Source organism: Triticum aestivum, chromosome 5B, assembly GCF_018294505.1.
Source record: "Triticum aestivum cultivar Chinese Spring chromosome 5B, IWGSC CS RefSeq v2.1, whole genome shotgun sequence".
NCBI lineage: Eukaryota > Viridiplantae > Streptophyta > Magnoliopsida > Poales > Poaceae > Triticum > Triticum aestivum.
In genome coordinates this window covers 113,646,679-113,665,829 of record NC_057807.1, presented here as the reverse complement: position 1 = coordinate 113,665,829, position 19,151 = coordinate 113,646,679, and the positions used below count along the sequence as shown (strand labels likewise).

Here is a 19,151-nt window from a genome sequence, read left to right as displayed (position 1 = left end):
ATGGCCCCGGCGGCGTTCCGGCGTCACCGGAAGCGAGGGGAAGAGAGCCCCCCTTCTTCTTCTTCTTCTTCCTTGACCTTCTCCCTAGATGGGAGAAGGGTTTCCCCTATGGTTCATGGTCTCCATGGCGAGGGAGGGGCGAGAGCCCCTCCGAGATTGGATCTGCCTCTCTGTCTCTCTCTGTTTCTGAGCTCCCTGATTCTGCCCTTTCACCGTTTCTTATATATCCGGAGATCTGTAACTCCGATTGGATTGAAACTTTCGCCACGATTTTTTTCCCGAAAATTAGCTTTCTTGCGGCAAAAGAAGAGCGGCAACCGCCTTATGGGGTGCCCACGAGGGTCAGGGGCGCGCCCCCTGCCTCGTGGCCCCCTCGGGCACCGTCTCACGTTGATTCTTCTTCCCAAATATCACAAATATTCCAAAAATATTCTCCGTCCGTTTTTATCCCATTTGGACTCCATTTGATATGGGTTTTCTGCGAAACATAAAACTTGCAACAAACAGGAACTGGCACTGGGCACTGGATCAATATGTTAGTCCCAAAAATAATATAAAAAGTTGCCAAAAGTATATGAAAATTGTAGTATATTGGCATGGAACAATAAAAAATTATAGATACGATGGAGACGTATCATACCTCATCATCTAGATGTAAAGCATGTCGAACTTACCTATGCGGCCCCATGTTTGAAAGCCGGCCTTCAAAAATAAAATTGCAAGATAGAAAGTCCCTTGTATTTTCTCATATCTCCTTCACAATTGGTGCTATTAGGCCCAATGTGCCACTGTGGATAGCGATGACCACTGTTTTGCAGTCTGATGCAACTTTGATATGTTACAACATAAGATCATTTGCCAGAGCGAAGGCTTCTCCACATGCAAGAGCCTTGAGGATTGTAGGACCCATCAAACCCTGGTAAACAAGAGCTGGCGAACCTATATACGAGCCGGCATCATTGTGGCACACATCTGATATAAAGCCCCTCATCATGTTCTTGTTAACCGCAACATCAACATTCATTTTACGACAACTCGACAGTGGTGAAATCCAAGCCGGTTTACAGTAGGTGCCTGCACCGGTGGTTTAGTCTTGGACTTTGGTGTTGCAATCTCAAGACCAAATAGATAACGATTTATATGAACATATGTATGGACATTGAACTTTGATGTTCGCCTTCGTGGATCAACTTCCATCGCTCAATCTACATCGCCCACAAAGTCACTACTAGAGAAAAGTGGGCAGGATGAGAAGCGGGACGACATAGGGCATGTTTGGTTTGAGTCCTGGCCGCGGTGCCTGAAAATTCAATGCCTGGAACGGGCCTGAGAGCACCTGTGTTGTATGCTGGTCAGGTTGGCCTGAGAGAATGACGCTTGGTTGATGCCCTGACCTGGAAAAGCATTCGAGAGCATTTTATAGGATCAACAATACGTATAGCTGTGGAGCCCACTAGCCCAGCTGAATATTTTAACACTAAGCCATCGCCAGGCACCCACCAGGCTTTGTGAAATCGGTGGCCTGGCCTCAGGCTAATGGTGGTGCCTGGATTGACCCAGGCTAATGATGATGACAGACTTTTCAGGCCAGACATGCTGTCGAATGCTCAGGATACTATCCAAACAAGTCTAAGGTAGGTTTCAGGCACACTTGTGGTGAGGCACGAGTTCGTCAGGAAGGCAACTAAACTGACCCATAGTCCATTGGGCTGCAACAAATAAAGCTAGCGGAGTTACATCAGAAGCGATCACTGTAAAAGTTGAGCCACGTAACCCACATACATTTTTTTAAACTGTTAATCGACACAATAGCCTTCGGAAAAGATAATGCCCACACGTGTGGGCGTTTGCATCTCGCCCACACGCATGGATCAACGTCTGTTTGTGTTTGCACGAATCTTGGCGTGGTTTGCCAGATTTTTTATGCCACGTAGGATTGGGCTGGTGTGTGGGCATTCATTCGGTCGTCCACACGTCCGGTTCACCACACGGAGGGGCTGGTGTGTGGGCGTTTAGCAGTTCGCCTTTCACGCACGCAGAAGGGCTAGTGTGTGGGCGTTTATCAGTTCGGCCACACGCCCGTCTTCTCTCCCATACCCAAAGCTGTCAGTTGCCATGTGTTTTGCAGGTACATGGAAACTGCCCTAGTGTGCTTGTAAGCAGATGATAACTCTCTCTTTACCCGGATATATTATGTTGCCATGTCTTTTTGTAGTGCTAGGTGGCAACTGCCTAGTGTTAGTAGGTGACAACTCCTAAAATTTTCAAATTATGGCAATTGTAGTAGACCAGACCATACATGGCAACAACTGCAGTTGTCCAAAAATGGCATTTGGCACTTGAACTAAGATGACAACTGCAGTTGAGCAACCATGGCAACTGTAGTTGCCAGACATGGCGTTCATCGACATGACAACTGCAGTTAACCGAACATGAAAGAGGGTCCGGACCATGACAACTGCGGGGATGCGCGGTGACTGTCACGCGGGACGTGCAGGACCGTAAGGTAGGAGGCCTGACGTATGGGCGTGTGGGCGTTATCTATTTTACCCACACTTAGACGTGTGGAGATACCCCTTAACGCCCATAGGTGTGGGTGTTATCGGGACTCATAGCCTGATTCCTTCGACTTATATGGAAGCAAACTCTTTTGCCGAAAGTGTAAAAACTAGCCGTTTGAACATCCCAAACCGAGATTCGCAAAAATGAAAAAAAGCAACATCTTCCAAACAGGGAGGCGTCCGCGGAAAGGGCATCCTGCGCCATCAACCGCAGGATCGGATCTGAACGGCTCTAATATCCCGACCCGCAGCCCAGGAACCTTCTAGAGTTCCACGAGCCCTCTTCTGTCCTACAAAATCCCCGGTTCCGCCTCCTCTACTCTTCCTCTTCAAACCCTAGTCCTCCCCCTCCTCCTCAACCCGCCGCCGCTTCTCCTCCTCCGGAAGAAAAACAGAGAGCTTCAAGTTCTCCGGAGCGAGAGAGATGGCGGCGAAGGGCGATGGGCCGGCGATCGGCATCGACCTCGGCACGACGTACTCGTGCGTCGGCGTGTGGCAGCACGACAGGGTCGAAATCATTGCCAATGACCAGGGCAACCGCACCACGCCGTCGTACGTGGCCTTCACCGACTCCGAGCGCCTCATCGGCGACGCTGCCAAGAACCAGGTGGCGATGAACCCCATCAACACCGTCTTCGGTGAGCGTCTCTTTACTTCTGCATCCGTTACAAGCTCAGATCTGTTTACTGTTTTCATAAAGTGATTAGTAGTCTACCTCGATCTACTCTGTTTAGTGTGTTTTAGTATTATTTGCATGTGTTCTAGTCTGATATATATTGTTGGTCTTGGTCGCTTAGATCCGTGCTGCTAACGGTTTGTTACTAGAGGTAGCTGTTAGCTGGTTGGTATTGAGGTTTCAGATCTGTTAGTATAAACATATATAACTTGCGCAGTTCGATCTTGTGAATTGTTTGGTCCCACTTAGTCTACTTGTGTAAAGTAGATCTGGACAGTGAGTTATTTTATACTAAATGGACATGTGACTCAGATGATATCTATATTGGTTATGTTGTATTATAGGGTTTGATTGCTTTGTCTTGCCAAGTGTGTTTGGTTTAACATGACTTAAATCTACATTGTCAATTAGCTATTCTGTTGGAGAATAATTCTAGCGGATCGTAAATTGAAACGATTCTTTATCAAATCCCACTTGGTTCTATGGCAGGCTTGTTGTTCACTGCACACTTCATTGATTCTCATTATCTGTAGCTGTTCTGCGCCAATTTGTGTAGCTTTATCTTTTGAATTAGTTATTATTGTTGTATTTGTTTTATTTCTGGAGCTAGCAGATTGATGATGAAATAAAATCCAAGCGCTTTTCTGCTGAATTTATGATGGATGGCTTTGGGCCATTAAGTTTGCTACCATGTTTTGTGAAGCGGAATTGGGGCAAACTTGTGATTTGCTCCTTTTTTGCCCGTCTAATTTTAGATTGTGGCAAAATAGTGTAGCAAGCTAAATGTGCTCATAGCTTTCATGGTTTTCAATCTGAACAATCTGCAGCTCAATCTCTCATTGCATTTTTTGTTACCTACTGGATTTTGTTGTACTGGTTCATTTTTGTTTGGTTCATTCTTGATGGGAGAAGTGATGATATCATAACCATACCACATTTCTGTATTCACTGTGATGATCAACTTATACCATGCACTACCATTTGACCTCCCATGCTATTTTTACTGTTGAGATATTTTGATATGATTGAACTTTTGAATTCTGAAAGCCAAAATGCTGAACCTGTTTTGTTGCTGTGCAATCTGTGATGCAAACAATCCCATTTGCTGAATCACTGTGATTGTTATAAACAAGATCACCATCTTTCGGCTGAGATTGCATGACAGGTTTATGTTGCTTTTACACTAAATGCAATTTGGTATCTGACTTTTTTTTTGCCTTTTTTGTGATTCTGTGTCTCTAAACATGGCAAAAAATGAGGAGGAACGAAACTTTGCGACACTGGCTGCTCATAATGAGCCTCTAAGTTACTATATACTACCTGTTTATATTACTTTGCTTATGATGAGGGTTTATTATTGCATAAGGGTCCTCTTAGATACAGTCCTGTTTCCAGCCCATTTAAATACTAACCATGTTTTCTACCCAAGTCTCGTCTGTGAATGAACTTTTCATATTATGACTACTGTTTACGTATTAGTTTTTTTTAATGCAATTTCTGATGTGAACTCTTGTATGCAGATGCCAAGCGTCTCATTGGCCGGAGATTTACCGATTCAACTGTCCAGAGTGACATTAAGCTGTGGCCCTTCAAGGTTGTTGCTGGACCTGGTGACAAGCCTATGATTAATGTCCAGTACAAGGGTGAGGAGAAGCAGTTTGCAGCTGAGGAGATATCCTCTATGGTCCTCATCAAGATGCGTGAGATTGCAGAAGCTTTCCTTGGCAGCACTGTGAAGAATGCTGTTGTCACTGTACCTGCATACTTCAATGACTCGCAGAGGCAGGCTACCAAGGATGCTGGTGTCATTGCTGGCATCAATGTCCTTCGTATCATCAACGAGCCAACAGCTGCTGCCATTGCTTATGGTCTTGACAAGAAGGCTTCCAGTGTTGGTGAGAAGAATGTCCTCATCTTTGATCTTGGAGGTGGTACCTTTGATGTCTCTCTTCTCACCATTGAGGAGGGCATCTTTGAGGTTAAAGCCACAGCTGGTGACACTCATCTTGGTGGTGAGGACTTTGATAACAGGATGGTCAACCACTTCGTCCAGGAGTTCAAGAGGAAGAACAAGAAGGACATCAGTGGCAACCCGAGAGCTCTTCGGAGGCTGAGGACATCCTGTGAGAGGGCAAAGAGGACTCTCTCCTCCACTGCACAGACCACCATTGAGATTGACTCGCTGTTTGAGGGCATTGACTTCTACTCCACCATCACCCGGGCCAGGTTTGAGGAGATGAACATGGATCTGTTCAGGAAGTGTATGGAGCCTGTGGAGAAGTGTCTCAGGGATGCAAAGATGGACAAGAGCACCGTGCACGATGTTGTCCTTGTTGGTGGTTCCACTAGGATTCCCAAAGTGCAGCAGCTTCTCCAGGACTTCTTCAACGGCAAGGAGCTGTGCAAGAGCATCAACCCTGATGAGGCTGTTGCGTACGGGGCTGCTGTCCAGGCTGCCATCTTGAGCGGAGAGGGCAACGAGAAGGTCCAGGACCTGCTGTTATTGGATGTCACTCCTCTTTCTCTTGGTCTGGAGACAGCTGGGGGTGTGATGACAGTTTTGATTCCAAGGAACACCACCATCCCCACCAAGAAGGAGCAGGTCTTCTCCACCTACTCGGACAACCAGCCTGGTGTGCTCATCCAGGTGTACGAGGGTGAGAGGACAAGGACCCGTGACAACAACCTCCTTGGCAAGTTCGAGCTGTCTGGCATCCCTCCCGCACCCAGGGGAGTTCCCCAGATCACGGTCTGCTTTGACATCGATGCCAATGGTATCCTGAACGTGTCTGCTGAGGACAAGACGACTGGGCAGAAGAACAAGATCACCATCACCAATGACAAGGGCAGGCTGAGCAAGGAGGAGATCGAGAAGATGGTCCAGGAGGCTGAGAAGTACAAGTCGGAGGACGAGGAGCACAAGAAGAAGGCGGAGTCCAAGAATGCCCTGGAGAACTACTCGTACAACATGCGCAATACCATCAAGGACGAGAAGATCGCCTCCAAGCTGCCGGCCGACGACAAGAAGAAGATCGAGGATGCCATCGATGCTGCCATCCAATGGCTGGACACGAACCAGCTCGCTGAGGCGGATGAGTTCGAGGACAAGATGAAGGAGCTGGAGGCCCTGTGCAACCCCATCATCGCCAAGATGTACCAGGGTGCTGGTGCCGACATGGAGGGCGGCATGGACGACGACACCCCAGCTGCATCCGGCGGCCCTGGCCCCAAGATCGAGGAGGTCGACTAAACAGTCAGTTGTTCTGTTGCAGAGGCGGCGAAGCCTGCTGCTTATTATACCGTGTCTGTGTTATCTGAGACTTGAGGTTGTGGTGGTTATTGTTTTGCTTCCGAGTGGTCGGAGTTATTCCGTGCGAGTTGCAACATTCGTGGTAGTGGATCAAGGGTTATGATGTCTCACGTCTAAGTATATTATTAGTTTGTTGGTATTTCTACTGTACCTTTATATTACTTTGATTCTGTGTTTATGCTTTTTTTTGTTGTGGTGTTAATTGCTGGATCGGTCCTGTTGTTTCTATTTTTTTCCTTGGATTTCTTTCTCTTATGTTTTCTGTCACTTTGTTTTCTCAATGTTTACCACGGTTGTCTCTAAGTTTTACTCAAATTTTATGATATTTGTTAGCCTACAGAAAGTATAATCCTTTGTACTTTAATTTTTTTTCTACAAAACAAGGAATTTTATTGAATTTCATTTTTATTAATGTTATTGGATCGGTCCTGTGTTAGATAGTGGCGGCGGCATCCCTGATGGAGTGCCCTGGGTAGATGGAGCCATGTAGAGCTTGTGTTTGATTATACCAAGTTTGTTGGCGTACCAAGTTTGTTGGCGTCTTTAGGTTTAAGTTAGGATTCTATTATCGTTCAGGTCATGTCTATAAATGCTGCTACCATGTATGTCCGTGATTGAAACTTTTCTTTTAACCAAAGGCGGACTAAAACTTCACCTGGAACAGACGGAACATTGCGTCGGTCGGCGTACAGTTCAGGCTTAGATACACTGGACGTATCATCTTCTAACCGCTGATTGGTGTGCTAGTTTTCATCTTGTTTTGAAAGTTCAAACTTCATACTCCCTCCTTTCAATAGTAACTGTTTAAATGCGGGTGCCAGCATGGAAGCGAAAGCATCAAGTTTATCACGTTCACTGAGCTCCGTTCATCTTCAGCTCCCATACATTGAGCTCCCACCCAAGCATGTTGGCACTAATCAGCCAAACGCTAGTTCCTTTGCTTGGCCCTCTATTTACGACTAATATTTTTTTTGTGAGAATATTTACTGACTAATCTAGCGTTACGTATTAATTTCAGGAGGCTATTTATATGAAAAGCAGTGACGGTGGATATTATGGAGTAGCTGCCACCATGGATGTCTATGGATACAATCGGGGATGGCCAAGTGATCGTAGCAGCAATTTCGATAAGTAACTTTGAGGCTGATTTTAGCAAGAGCGTCAGTGCAATTACCGTTGGATGGGCGGTAGTTGCCTTCTTCTGCTCTGTAGATTTGCCTCGTTATTGCGATGGCTTTTCTGTACTTAAACCTTTCTCACTTATCTATCGAAAAATATGTAGGTGTGTGCACTTTTTTTTGAAATTTTGAATAATTTTGAATTTCAGTATTACTTGAAAAATGTCCGCGATTGAGATTGCGCCTAGAAAGACTAAAACTTGCAACTGGAACAAACAGAACATTGTGCCTATAAATAATATAACTTGTGCATTTTTTTTGGAATTTCGAATAATTTCAACTTTCAGTATTACTCCAATTTTATGCTCTATTTTGATTAGGCCTTGGGCAATGCTTAGGAATGTGTTTAATAAAATAAATTAAGTTTTTAAAGCACTATAATGCTTGTCTCTACAATAGTGTCTAATTAAGCATCTATCATCTACAAACTAGAAATAAAAACAGTTCTGCTACGTTATGTCTTAGAGACTTAATTAGTCTCGGCCAATGCTATATTCCTTTGATTTTGCATGAAGATTTATACATAAATTTTCTTTTCAGTTTTTTCCTTCTTATATACTACTAGTTGAATGCCCGTGCGTTGCTACGGGACAAGAAACTAATGTATAAGAACGTTGATAGAAATGGCATGCGTTGCTACGAGACAAAAAAAAATCATGTGTAGGAAAAATGATAAAAGTGTTTTTGTAATTCACAAGCCTGTGCTTACGGATGCATCTGCACAAATATCGGCTTAAACTTGCCACCATTGTACGGCGTTGATAAAAATGGCATGCGTTGCTACGGGACAAAAAAATGTATAGGGACATTGATAAAAATGTCATTGTAATTCACAATCATGTGCTTACGAATGCATCGGGACAAATATCGGCTTAAACTTGCTACCATTGTACGGGCAATCGCCTCATGACAGTCAAGTTTCTTTCCTTGCCGATCGCATAAACATAATGCACATCCAAATTGACATAAAAATGCATGTGTGCAAAAAATCATCTTACAGTAAACATTAGGATTCCTCTTCAACTTGAAATGTGCTTTGACACCATATGGAAGTAAAAGCAAAGCAAATAGCTACTTATCACTTATTAAACTATTACAGAGTTGCTTCCAGCAAACAAATTGCAAATACAAGGATACTTTAAAAAAATAATAACAATGCACTTCTAATTTCGGAGCACACCGATCCACTTTCTCCTTTTCTAGAAGTTGGAGGACATGATGACGGCACCATCCCGTCCATGTCTTCTAGCTACGGTCCGTTCACTCCCGTTGTTGTCCACCTTAAATCCTCTCACTGCCTCCCTTTTTGCCCTCGTGTTGAAATTCTCAGTGCCATGCACTGGATAGCTCGATAACAACACCAATGGCAGTTTCTCTTGTCCAAATAGCTCACAATCCAATTATGATTTTTAATTATAAGTAAGGAACCAAAGTAAATGGACGTTTGGGCTAGCCTAAAATCATGGAAGATTTTTAGAAGTGTAAGTTCCAAAGATATTAGCTACTAATGTTAAAGTATCAAGCATGGTCTGAGCTAAAATCCATATGACCATGCCTGCAAATTCCAACATTTTTAGAATCAAATTCAAGACCTTTTAGTTAGGAAGCAACCACAACATAAACCAGATTGATATATTTGTGTCACAGACAGATCTATAATAGGTAAAAAGCAAAAGGATAAGTGGACTATCATCTACAGACAAAACAAGAAAGAATAGATACATGCCTTGCAAAAGTTAAGCCTCCAGGAGTAACACTATGGTGCCCAGATAGTTTCCAACATGTGCTACTGAAAACATGTTGAAAGCTCTCCAGCAAATTGTTACATGTGAAAACTATATGGGAAAATATTACATGTTGGAAACTATCTGGACAAATGTTACATGTCGAAAGCTGGTAATCGGCTAATGACAACGAGGCGATGATTTTCACACTGGCCATAAGCCGAAACACTTCCCATGGATCTTCTTCTTTGAAAGAAAAATGTAATCCTCACATGCACAGTGTTATGCTGTTGTGACCTAATTATAGGAGATGAAATGTAAGCAACTATGCTTCATCTGTGTATGCAGATGCATTAACATTTCTTCACACTTGGAAGATTCCAACATGACTACATGGTTACAGCCATGCAATTATCTCCTAAAATGATTAGGCGGGTATTGTTGGTTGAATAATCAGGAGCAGGGTCATAATGCCATGTCCAATATCCCGTGGTCGGAAGGTGAAAACAGAATTGGATTAGTTATTCAGGAAACAAATAGGTGTAAAAACAAAGGTAATAAATTATTTGTAGAGACATAACACGCTAAATGAGTTATGTACGTACTGGTTCATATATGGTTCCTTAAGGAAACAAAAGAAGTTGTGTACATAATAAATCAAGTAGAGAGAAGAGGAGAAACCATATGAGAAATAACAATTCAAAGATCACTCAGACCTCGCTTAATTCCACTTTCCACCTAAATATTAATACAACGATAATATAGTCATACAGAAAATAAGAGATAACCAAATTGGGCATACAAACAGTAGCACTTACAACTGTTGTTCTGTATCAAAACATTTGTTTGCCCTTGCATGGAGAACCTGCAAGTCAAGGGATGATTCTTTCTTCTTTTATTGTACTGGAAGTTGTTCCATTAGAACCAAATAAAGACCGAGCAAAGGAGATACAATAAGCACTGATCTAAGATGAGCCCAGAGTGAGTCTATTTTGTAATGAGGGCCCCTGCAGTTTTGCAACACCAACACCTACGATTGTTGTGGACTTGGACAATGGGTACTGCAGACCCATGCCTTTGGTTTCAGTCCAGAAGGTGATGATGCTTGGGCCGGCAGCAAAGGCAAAACTGCAGAATTTTGATTATTTGGTCTTGTGTGCACGCCAATCTAGCTATTGTCAGTGACTTGAAGCCTCGTCGGAGAATTTATGGTCGCGCCACCCATCGTCTCCATCCATGAACAATGTAGGACCTGCTCGGACGCGGCCACCTCCACTGCTACCATTACAGTTTCGATGGGTTTGTACTCCGGCGATGGATTAAACAAACGGACATTGTTGAAGGAATTTTTTTGTTGCATAGAACCATTAGAAAGGAGTTATGTTGATTCTTGTTCTACGCAATGTCATATAAACACTGCCCTGCAAACAATTACCATGCATGCAAGGAACAATATATCACATTTTTTATGGCAGGAACTGGAAGCAGAAACATAAAAATGGGTGACCTTTCACCAACTGTTAAATTGATGGCGTCTAATAGTCTAGAAATATACTCTGGCTGAAGATTGTGACCAGTCTGAAATTAGCGTTTGAAGGAAGATAATGGTTATCGTGAAATTTACCGGATAGGGCACGGATCTGCCACTCCATCTAATTTCGCAGGCTGCGATGTGCTACCGCTCGAGGTCGTCGTTCACGTGGAGGACGAGGACGATGACGATGACGATAGTCGGTGGGATGAAGTGGTCGAGGTGGGGCTATCCAACCTTGCCTTTGGTCTTCTAGCCGAGCTGTTGTACGCACGTCTCGCGGGTCGGCGGTCTTGGTTCGCCGATTGCTCCGGTGAGAGGACAGGTGGAGCCGGGCCATAAGCCTCAGTGAGGGCGCCGTCGCAGGTGCCGATTTCGTTCTCTGCCGTGGAAACCGGAGCAAAGGGATTGAGGACGGAGGCGTAGCAGGGGTCTATGGCGAGGAAAAGAGAGACTGCGTGTGAGAGGGCTGTTGATGCCAAGTTGAGCGGTGAAGGAGTAGGCCGGCGTCGACGTTTTTTCTCCGGAGGAGTCGCGAGATTGGAGGAGGCCGGCGGTGGCGTTCTTTCTCGGGAGGAGTCGCGGGATTGGGGCGAGGGGTTAGGGAAAGATGGGGCGTGGGAGGTGGGGCTTGTGTACGTGGGCTTTTTCTTTCCTATTCAGTTTTTCTCTTTCCTTTTATCGAGCGACGAGGGCGTCGATCGTGGCTTCGTGGGTGCCTTTTTCTCTTCTGATTTTCCAGTTTTTTTTACGGCGTGAGCGTGCGGAGATAGGTGGGGATCGAACGAGGTGGTCGAGGGGAGGTCGAACCATCACGACGTTCGATCCCCCTTTGATTGTTGTGGACTTGGACAATGGGTACTGCAGACCCATGCCTTTGGTTTCAGTCCAGAAGGTGATGATGCTTGGGCCGGCAGCAAAGGCAAAACTGCAGAATTTTGATTATTTGGTCTTGTGTGCACGCCATTCTAGCTATTGTCAGTCAGCTGATGCTTTCCCTATGAATTTTGTTGCCTTAGATCGTTCCTACAACTGATGCATGCCCTCTAATGACGTTCCTATCCAAGTGACTTGAAGCCTCGTCGGAGAATTTATGGTCGCGCCACCCATCGTCTCCATCCATGAACAATGTAGGACCTGCTCCGACGCGGCCACCTCCACTGCTACCATTACAGTTTCGATGGGTTTGTACTCCGGCGATGGATTAAACAAACCGACATTGTTGAAGGAATTTTTTTGTTGCATAGAACCATTAGAAAGGAGTTATGTTGATTCTTGTTCTACGCAATGTCATATAAACACTGCCCTGCAAACAATTACCATGCATGCAAGGAACAACATATCACATTTTTTATGGCAGGAACTGGAAGCAGAAACATAAAAATGGGTGACCTTTCACCAACTGTTAAATTGATGGCGTCTAATAGTCTAGAAATATACTCTGGCTGAAGATTGTGACCAGTCTGAAATTAGCGTTTGAAGGAAGATAATGGTTATCGTGAAATTTACCGGATAGGGCACGGATCTGCCACTCCATCTAATTTCGCAGGCTGCGATGTGCTACCGCTCGAGGTCGTCGTTCACGTGGAGGACGAGGACGATGACGATGACGATAGTCGGTGGGATGAAGTGGTCGAGGTGGGGCTATCCAACCTTGCCTTTGGTCGTCTAGCCGAGCTGTTGTACGCACGTCTCGCGGGTCGGCGGTCTTGGTTCGCCGATTGCTCCGGTGAGAGGACAGGTGGAGCCGGGCCATAAGCCTTAGTGAGGGCGCTATCGCAGGTGCCGATTTCGTTCTCTGCCGTGGAAACCGGAGCAAAGGGATTGAGGACGGAGGCGTAGCAGGGGTCTATGGCGAGGAAAAGAGAGACTGCGTGTGAGAGGGCTGTTGATGCCAAGTTGAGCGGTGAAGGAGTAGGCCGGCGTCGACATTTTTTCTCCGGAGGAGTCGCGAGATTGGAGGAGGCCGGCGGTGGCGTTCTTTCTCGGGAGGAGTCGCGGGATTGGGGCGAGGGGTTAGGGAAAGATGGGGCGTGGGAGGTGGGGCTTGTGTACGTGGGTTTTTTCTTTCCTATTCAGTTTTTCTCTTTCCTTTTATCGAGCGACGAGGGCGTCGGTCGTGGCTTCGTGGGTGCCTTTTTCTCTTCTGATTTTCCAGTTTTTTTTACGGCGTGAGCGTGTGAAGATAGGTGGGGATCGAACGAGGTGGTCGAGGGGAGGTCGAACCATCACGACGTTCGATCCCCCTTTAATAGTAGAGATAAATCACTTGATTGATACTCCCTCCGCCCCGAAAAACATGTCGCGGCGGCATTTTTGCAATTTAGCCCTCGTGGTTTTCCCGACCAAACTCGCGGTCCTCTGTCTCCTTCCTCACTCTTCTCCGACGCCGGCCGATTTGGTCGCGCCTCCCTTGCCCTCGCCCCCGCCGCCTTGCTCCCCCTCCCGCCGCTGAAAGCCGCTCCCCCCCCCCCGCCGCCCCACGCGGTGGTTTCCGTCCTCTCCGCCCGCCGCCTCGTTCCCCTCCGCTCGCCGGCCGTGAAGGTTCGATTTTTCGGAGACCACTGTCCGGAGTCCTCGCTCTCCTTCCGCCTCTGTCCATCGTCAACCACCTCCCCGCCTTCGACCACGAAGCTCGCCCCCTCCAGGACGCCGTCGACCAGAGCACTAGAAAGCATAGGTGCCCCTTTTCCACTCCTCGGACGGCTACGCGCTCAAGGTGGAGGTGCTCGCCGGAGCGGTGCTGACTGGCGACTCTGTGGTGGGAAAGTCCAATCTACTCTCCCACATCACCCGCAAGGAGTTCTGCCTCGACTCCAAGTCCACCATCGGCGTCGAGTTCGCTGCCCGCACGCTCCACGTAAGACCAGATTTCCTTGCTGTTCCCCACCTCCTCCTCCTCGATTAGATCTGCAGCTTATTTTCTTCTTCCCTGCGCTCCAGATCCAGATTATTGCTGCCAAACAAGACGAGCTAGCTAGTAAATCGATTGCTAACAAATCAACTCTGAGTGAAAAGGTACCACTTTTCTGAGTAAACTCAAGTTCATGTGCTTCAGTAATTATTTGAAGATGTAGTCAAGTTCATGCTTTGGTAGTTGATGCTCTTGTTATACTCAGGTCTGTATTATACAGAGATGCTCTAGTACAAAGGATAACAGTGACCTGTAGTTCATGTTGATCAACAAAATTATTGCCAATAAAGTTGATACACATGTTGACCTGTAGGAGTATTTGGCAATTCACAACAATCATGTTATACTCAATTCTTGGTGCTGCTATTTTCAGTTTGTAAAATTAGAGTGCTGAAGAAGTGTATTTTCCATTTTGAAACTGAAAATAAGCTGTCAAAACTGAAAGAAATTGGAGTACCGAAGATCTGCTTGTACTGTCATTTTTCTGTTTGAATTGTGCACCAAAAGAAACTGTTGCCAATCAGTTAGTACCATAATTATTGACACGGATTATTTAGGACAATCCATGAGGTTTTCTTAGATGCAAAAAAGTTCTGTTTGTTGTGTGTATCACAAATTCAGTTTTAGTTCAAGTGAAGTTTCCTGTCCTTCAGGTTTATTCTTATCAGTGAAGTCTAGTTCCAGTGAAGTTTTAGGTTTATTCTGAAAAAATGTGTTCTTCTTATAAATGAGTGTAGCTACAAATGTTAGACATACTCCGTCAAGTACAGTAGTGTGCATATCTTTGAAACATCTTGGAAAATATGCAGAGTAGCTGTTGATGTTGATCTCCAGCATGTATGCAGAGTAGTTGTTTACTGAATTTTAGGAGTACACTGACTGAAGCAAATTTTAGAATGACTGAATTTTCAGCCAAGTTTGTTTCTGAACAGCACCGACATGGAGCGGTGTAGTGGCCATGTATAGTAGTGTAGTTGCCCTGTAGTGACCAAAAATTTCAAATTATTCTGATTAATTCAAATTAATCCAAATAAATTTGTTCTCTATACAATATTCAGGACAGATCATTCATTCAGATTTAACAAGAAGCTAGTAAGAGTACTCCAAAATGTATGTGAAATGTGCTCCTACTAAAAAAACAGGACATTATGTCTATCAAATCTTGCAGTTCTCCTTATCAAACGCTCCTTTCCCTTGCTCTGCACCTCTCTCTGCTGCTGCTCTTCTTTTCCTGCTACTCGCTGCTGCTCTTCTTTTCCTAATCAACAATAAATATCTGTTTGGTTGATTGGCTTGTAGAGGATCCTATCCAGGACGAGCTCGGTGGCGTCCATGAATTTTTTCTATTGACAGTACAAGTCCAAACCTGTATTGACAATACATGTTCTAGTTTTAATCCAAATTATTCAAATAAATCCAAATATTTTAAATTAATTCAAATAACTAAAATTAATCCAAATCAATTCAAATAAATCCAAATAACCCAAATTAATCCAAATCAATTCAAATAATTCAAATAAATCCAAATCACCCAAATTAATCCAAATAATCCAAATTAATCTAGTTAATCTAAATAACCCAGATAATTCCATGTGAATTTTACTCTAGTTAGAGTAGTTTTGCTGAATTTTACTTGCTCATAGTACCATGCCTATGGTAGAAAAGTGTCAAGAAAAATATACTCCTGTCAATAGAATCAAAACTGATTTATTACCTTTGCATATAAACTACTCCTAGTGAAACTACAACACATTCCAATCAATTTATGTTTGCTTATTTTTTTCTCTCTACAGGAAATACTTTGGCATGGTACAGTTTGACCAGCCACAGGACCAAATCAGTTAACCTACTCCCTTTAGTCTGCATCAAGGTACAGATCTTTTAATTGAATTTTAACAGTCTGGTGATGTTTTCACTGACATCACAAGTTAAATGTTTCCTTGCATGTTCAACTGAATTATGGCCGAGTTTAGATATTTAACAAAATTATGACTGTCAGCATACTTTATTAACTAATGTGTAAAAGATCGGTGTATATCTCATAAGATGTTTATTTTGTGGAGATTGACCATCCTATATGGAAAACAGCTGGACTAGTTACAAGCCCTTGTGCGGGTGTCCATGTTCTGCCAAAAGTCTCCAGCTCCTCTTGATTTCCTCCTAGATTTTGATTTCTGAAGTCAAACTAAAGCAAAATTTGTTAATGCATTTTAGAATTTTAGAATGACTGAATTTTCAGCCAAGTTTGTTTCTGAACAGTAGTGACATGGAGTAGTGTAGTGGTCCTGTAGTGACCAAATTTTCAAATACTCTCTGTAAGTTGGTGAAAACACCCCTTATATACTCTTACAACCTGGGATTGCAATTGCAATTGCAGTAGTTGATAAAGCTAGATTGATTACAACATGTAGGCCTTTTTTACTAAAGCTAGATTGCAATTGCAGTAGAAGATAATCTCATACCATATCATCTATTGATGATATGGGATTAGCAAAGGCCTTGCTTGTCTCATTAGTTTCTGTAGTTGCGTGCCGCATTTCTGTAAGTTAGTTTTCTGGTTCAAAACTTGGTGAAGAAACTGGGTTTCGGCCCTTATCGAAAGATAACTGATCAGAACTTACTGCAGGTGCACGTTAGCGCCTGTATGCTTTGACACTGTCGAAACTGAAAATTTGCAAGAGTTTTGCTTGATGTTTATACTGATGTCGAAACTGAAATTTTCCTTACTATTGTTAGCTGTTGAACTTTGTACTCCTCCAGTGGTAGAGATTACTAATCCATGCTAAATTGAAATTTTCCTTACTATTGTTAGTTGTTGAACTCTGTACTCATGTGCCATGCATAAATAGTGTTATCTTGAATGACTGATCTAAGTCACATATCTTACGAGTTAATTTTTGATACAACAAGCAACAGCATGACGAAGAGATTACAACAACAACAGTCGCTACAGATCAATCGACAGGGGAAGAACAGCAGAAGACCAGAGATTGTACTGTACCTTCTTCAGAGAAGATCAACAGCGGAGAACAGCAGGCAGCACGAGCACGAGCTCCACCAGCAAGCATGCAGCATGGGCGAGCGTAGACGCACCCGAGCGTGGGTGATACTCCAATGGCAGCGGCGCCGATTTTTGGTCACCAGAGGAGCTTACTGACGAGCTCCAATGGCAGCAAGCGGCAGACCACCACGGCCAAGCGAACCAGCAACCAATCAACAGGAGAAAAGTGACCTGGAGGACCAGAAGATCACCCTGAAGCTGTTGAGCTGCTCGGGGAAACTAGAGGATGAGCGACGGCGCTGAGCTCGTGTGCGGAATCGGCGGCCGGAGTGGGAGGAGACGGGATCGATTCCGTCGATCAGCGGCTTCCCAGTAAGCGTGGCTCAAGGAGGGCATAGGTATCGGCGAGGCAGAGCTCTTGGTATGCTCGGGAAGGACTGAGGAGGTGCGACGGCGCCGAGCCCCTGTGCGGATGCCGCTGCTGGAGGGGGAGGAGACGAGCTCGTTTTTGGAGTGGGGGCAGCTCCTGTGCGGAAGCAGCGGCCGGCAGCAGGGGAGAATCTGCAGGATAAGATGCAGCAGCGGCAGGAGCTCCACCGGCAGCAGCGGCAGGAGCTCCACTGGCCTGGAGCCCGGCCGGCGGCAGGATCTTTTCGCGACTTGGGCCTGCGTGCGGGTTGCTTTGAGAGAATTCAAAGTTGCGGGAGGGTGTTTTTGTAAAAAAATGCGGTAGTTTAAATTTGAAACCCCCTGCGACATGTTTTTCGGGACGGAGGGAGTATTTGGTTAGTCTCAGTCGACTGAGACCTAGACACATCCAAATAAAAATCAGATGGTTTATTCTCTATTTGTATCAAAATATAAGATGTTTTTTTGACACAAATTGTGGGAAGCACGTCCGTGGCAACGCAGCGTGCAGTGGCATGGGACGGAATACGAGTCCGTTTTGCAGGTAGCAGTCGGTGGCATGGTGCGACCGCTTTTGTTCGTTCAGGAGCCTCTCAGAGTCACCCCAGTCACAATGGCAGTCACGTCCGGCTTCCGTTTGACGGCCGGTCGGTCGAGGGCGAGAAGGAATCGGCAGGAGAGGAGTTTTTCCTTGGTCTCGAAGCATATAAAGCGTTTCTTGCCTGCAGCGCAATTCCATTTGATTCTTCCGAGCTAGTAGAAGCCTAGAACCCAGCCCGTCGCGGCAGCATGCGAGCTTTGCCTTGCCGTGCCTGCAGCTCGTCCTTCCCGCCGGGTCGGCAGTGGCCGGCGGTAGCTTTACCCTAGATTTGGCCCGGCAGGGAGCCAACCAAAAGCTGCCGCGACGAGACGCCGGCCTCGGAGGCCGCGCCGGTGGGCGCTGAACCGGAGAGGGATCGGGTCACATGGGAGGCACTCGCCTCGCCTACCTCGCTGCCGGCTGCTTTTTCCTCTCCTCCCGGCCATCTTTGACTGCCTATATATTTGGGGAACCTAGACTAGAGGGAGGGAGGAAGGGAGGAGTCTTCCAGGCCAAGATATCTTTGATGCTGCCTGCCTCTCTGATTGATTGGTTGATGATTCCTCGTCGCGCACTAGTCGTACCTTGCACTCTCAGCGCTCTGCTCACGCACTTGCGCTCCAGGGATATATTTGTAGATGAGGAGATTCACAAACTATCTGAACAATCAGTTACACCTTTATATATAAAGGATACAACCAGTATCTGCTTTGCTTTCTTTGGTATATGAAAAATTCACCGTAGAACAAGTGCTTCAAAAAAGAAAAAAAGCCTACACATTTTCTCCTTTGAGAGTACAACATAATCCTTCAGTTTCAAAAAATATGTGTTTTTTTGTACTTTGCAGCTTCCAAATTTGATAATTATAAACTATGTTGTGCTATGATTTCTTCTTCTTTTAATGATACCATTTACATATAACCAACTAAGTTATTTTAGTTACCCAGTGATATTTTTTTTATCAAGAACATATACGATGCTTCCCAAAAAGACATAAAAAAAGGATTTTCTTGGAAATATTGGTACAAGATGCATCTAAGCACACAATTCAATACACGACTTGAAAAGAAAAGGTTAACCGGACCAACTGTTCACGTCATACTTGATACCCCGCTCGTCACCGTGAAATTGGATATATATAGTTTTCTAATATTTATATATAGTCTGTGTAGAATACTAATTCAGTCCTTACGATTTAAACTAAGAGAGAAATTTTTGCATAAGTAAAAAGATCTTCACATGAAAAATTATACACGTCACAATTAAAA

The 19,151-nt window shown here is 44.8% G+C and overlaps 1 protein-coding gene and 3 non-coding genes across 4 annotated transcripts; all 4 read left to right on the top strand.

Annotated features, from left to right (window-relative positions):
* The first annotated feature begins 2,841 nt into the window (after positions 1-2,841).
* LOC123110693 (heat shock cognate 70 kDa protein 2) lies at positions 2,842-6,686 on the top strand. The gene is made up of 2 exons (XM_044531284.1): positions 2,842-3,199; positions 4,758-6,686. Exons 1-2 carry the CDS (start codon positions 2,986-2,988, stop codon positions 6,485-6,487), a joined length of 1,944 nt encoding a protein of 647 aa, XP_044387219.1. The 5' UTR covers positions 2,842-2,985; the 3' UTR covers positions 6,488-6,686.
* Positions 4,142-4,228, top strand: LOC123118073 (small nucleolar RNA Z195/SNORD33/SNORD32 family). Its single transcript, XR_006457695.1, has one exon. It is a non-coding gene; the product is annotated as a small nucleolar RNA Z195/SNORD33/SNORD32 family (small nucleolar RNA).
* LOC123118075 (small nucleolar RNA Z196/R39/R59 family) lies at positions 4,313-4,396 on the top strand. The gene has a single exon (XR_006457697.1). It is a non-coding gene; the product is annotated as a small nucleolar RNA Z196/R39/R59 family (small nucleolar RNA).
* LOC123118256 (small nucleolar RNA F1/F2/snoR5a) lies at positions 4,423-4,569 on the top strand. Its single transcript, XR_006457806.1, has one exon. It is a non-coding gene; the product is annotated as a small nucleolar RNA F1/F2/snoR5a (small nucleolar RNA).
* Positions 6,687-19,151: the final 12,465 nt, after the last annotated feature.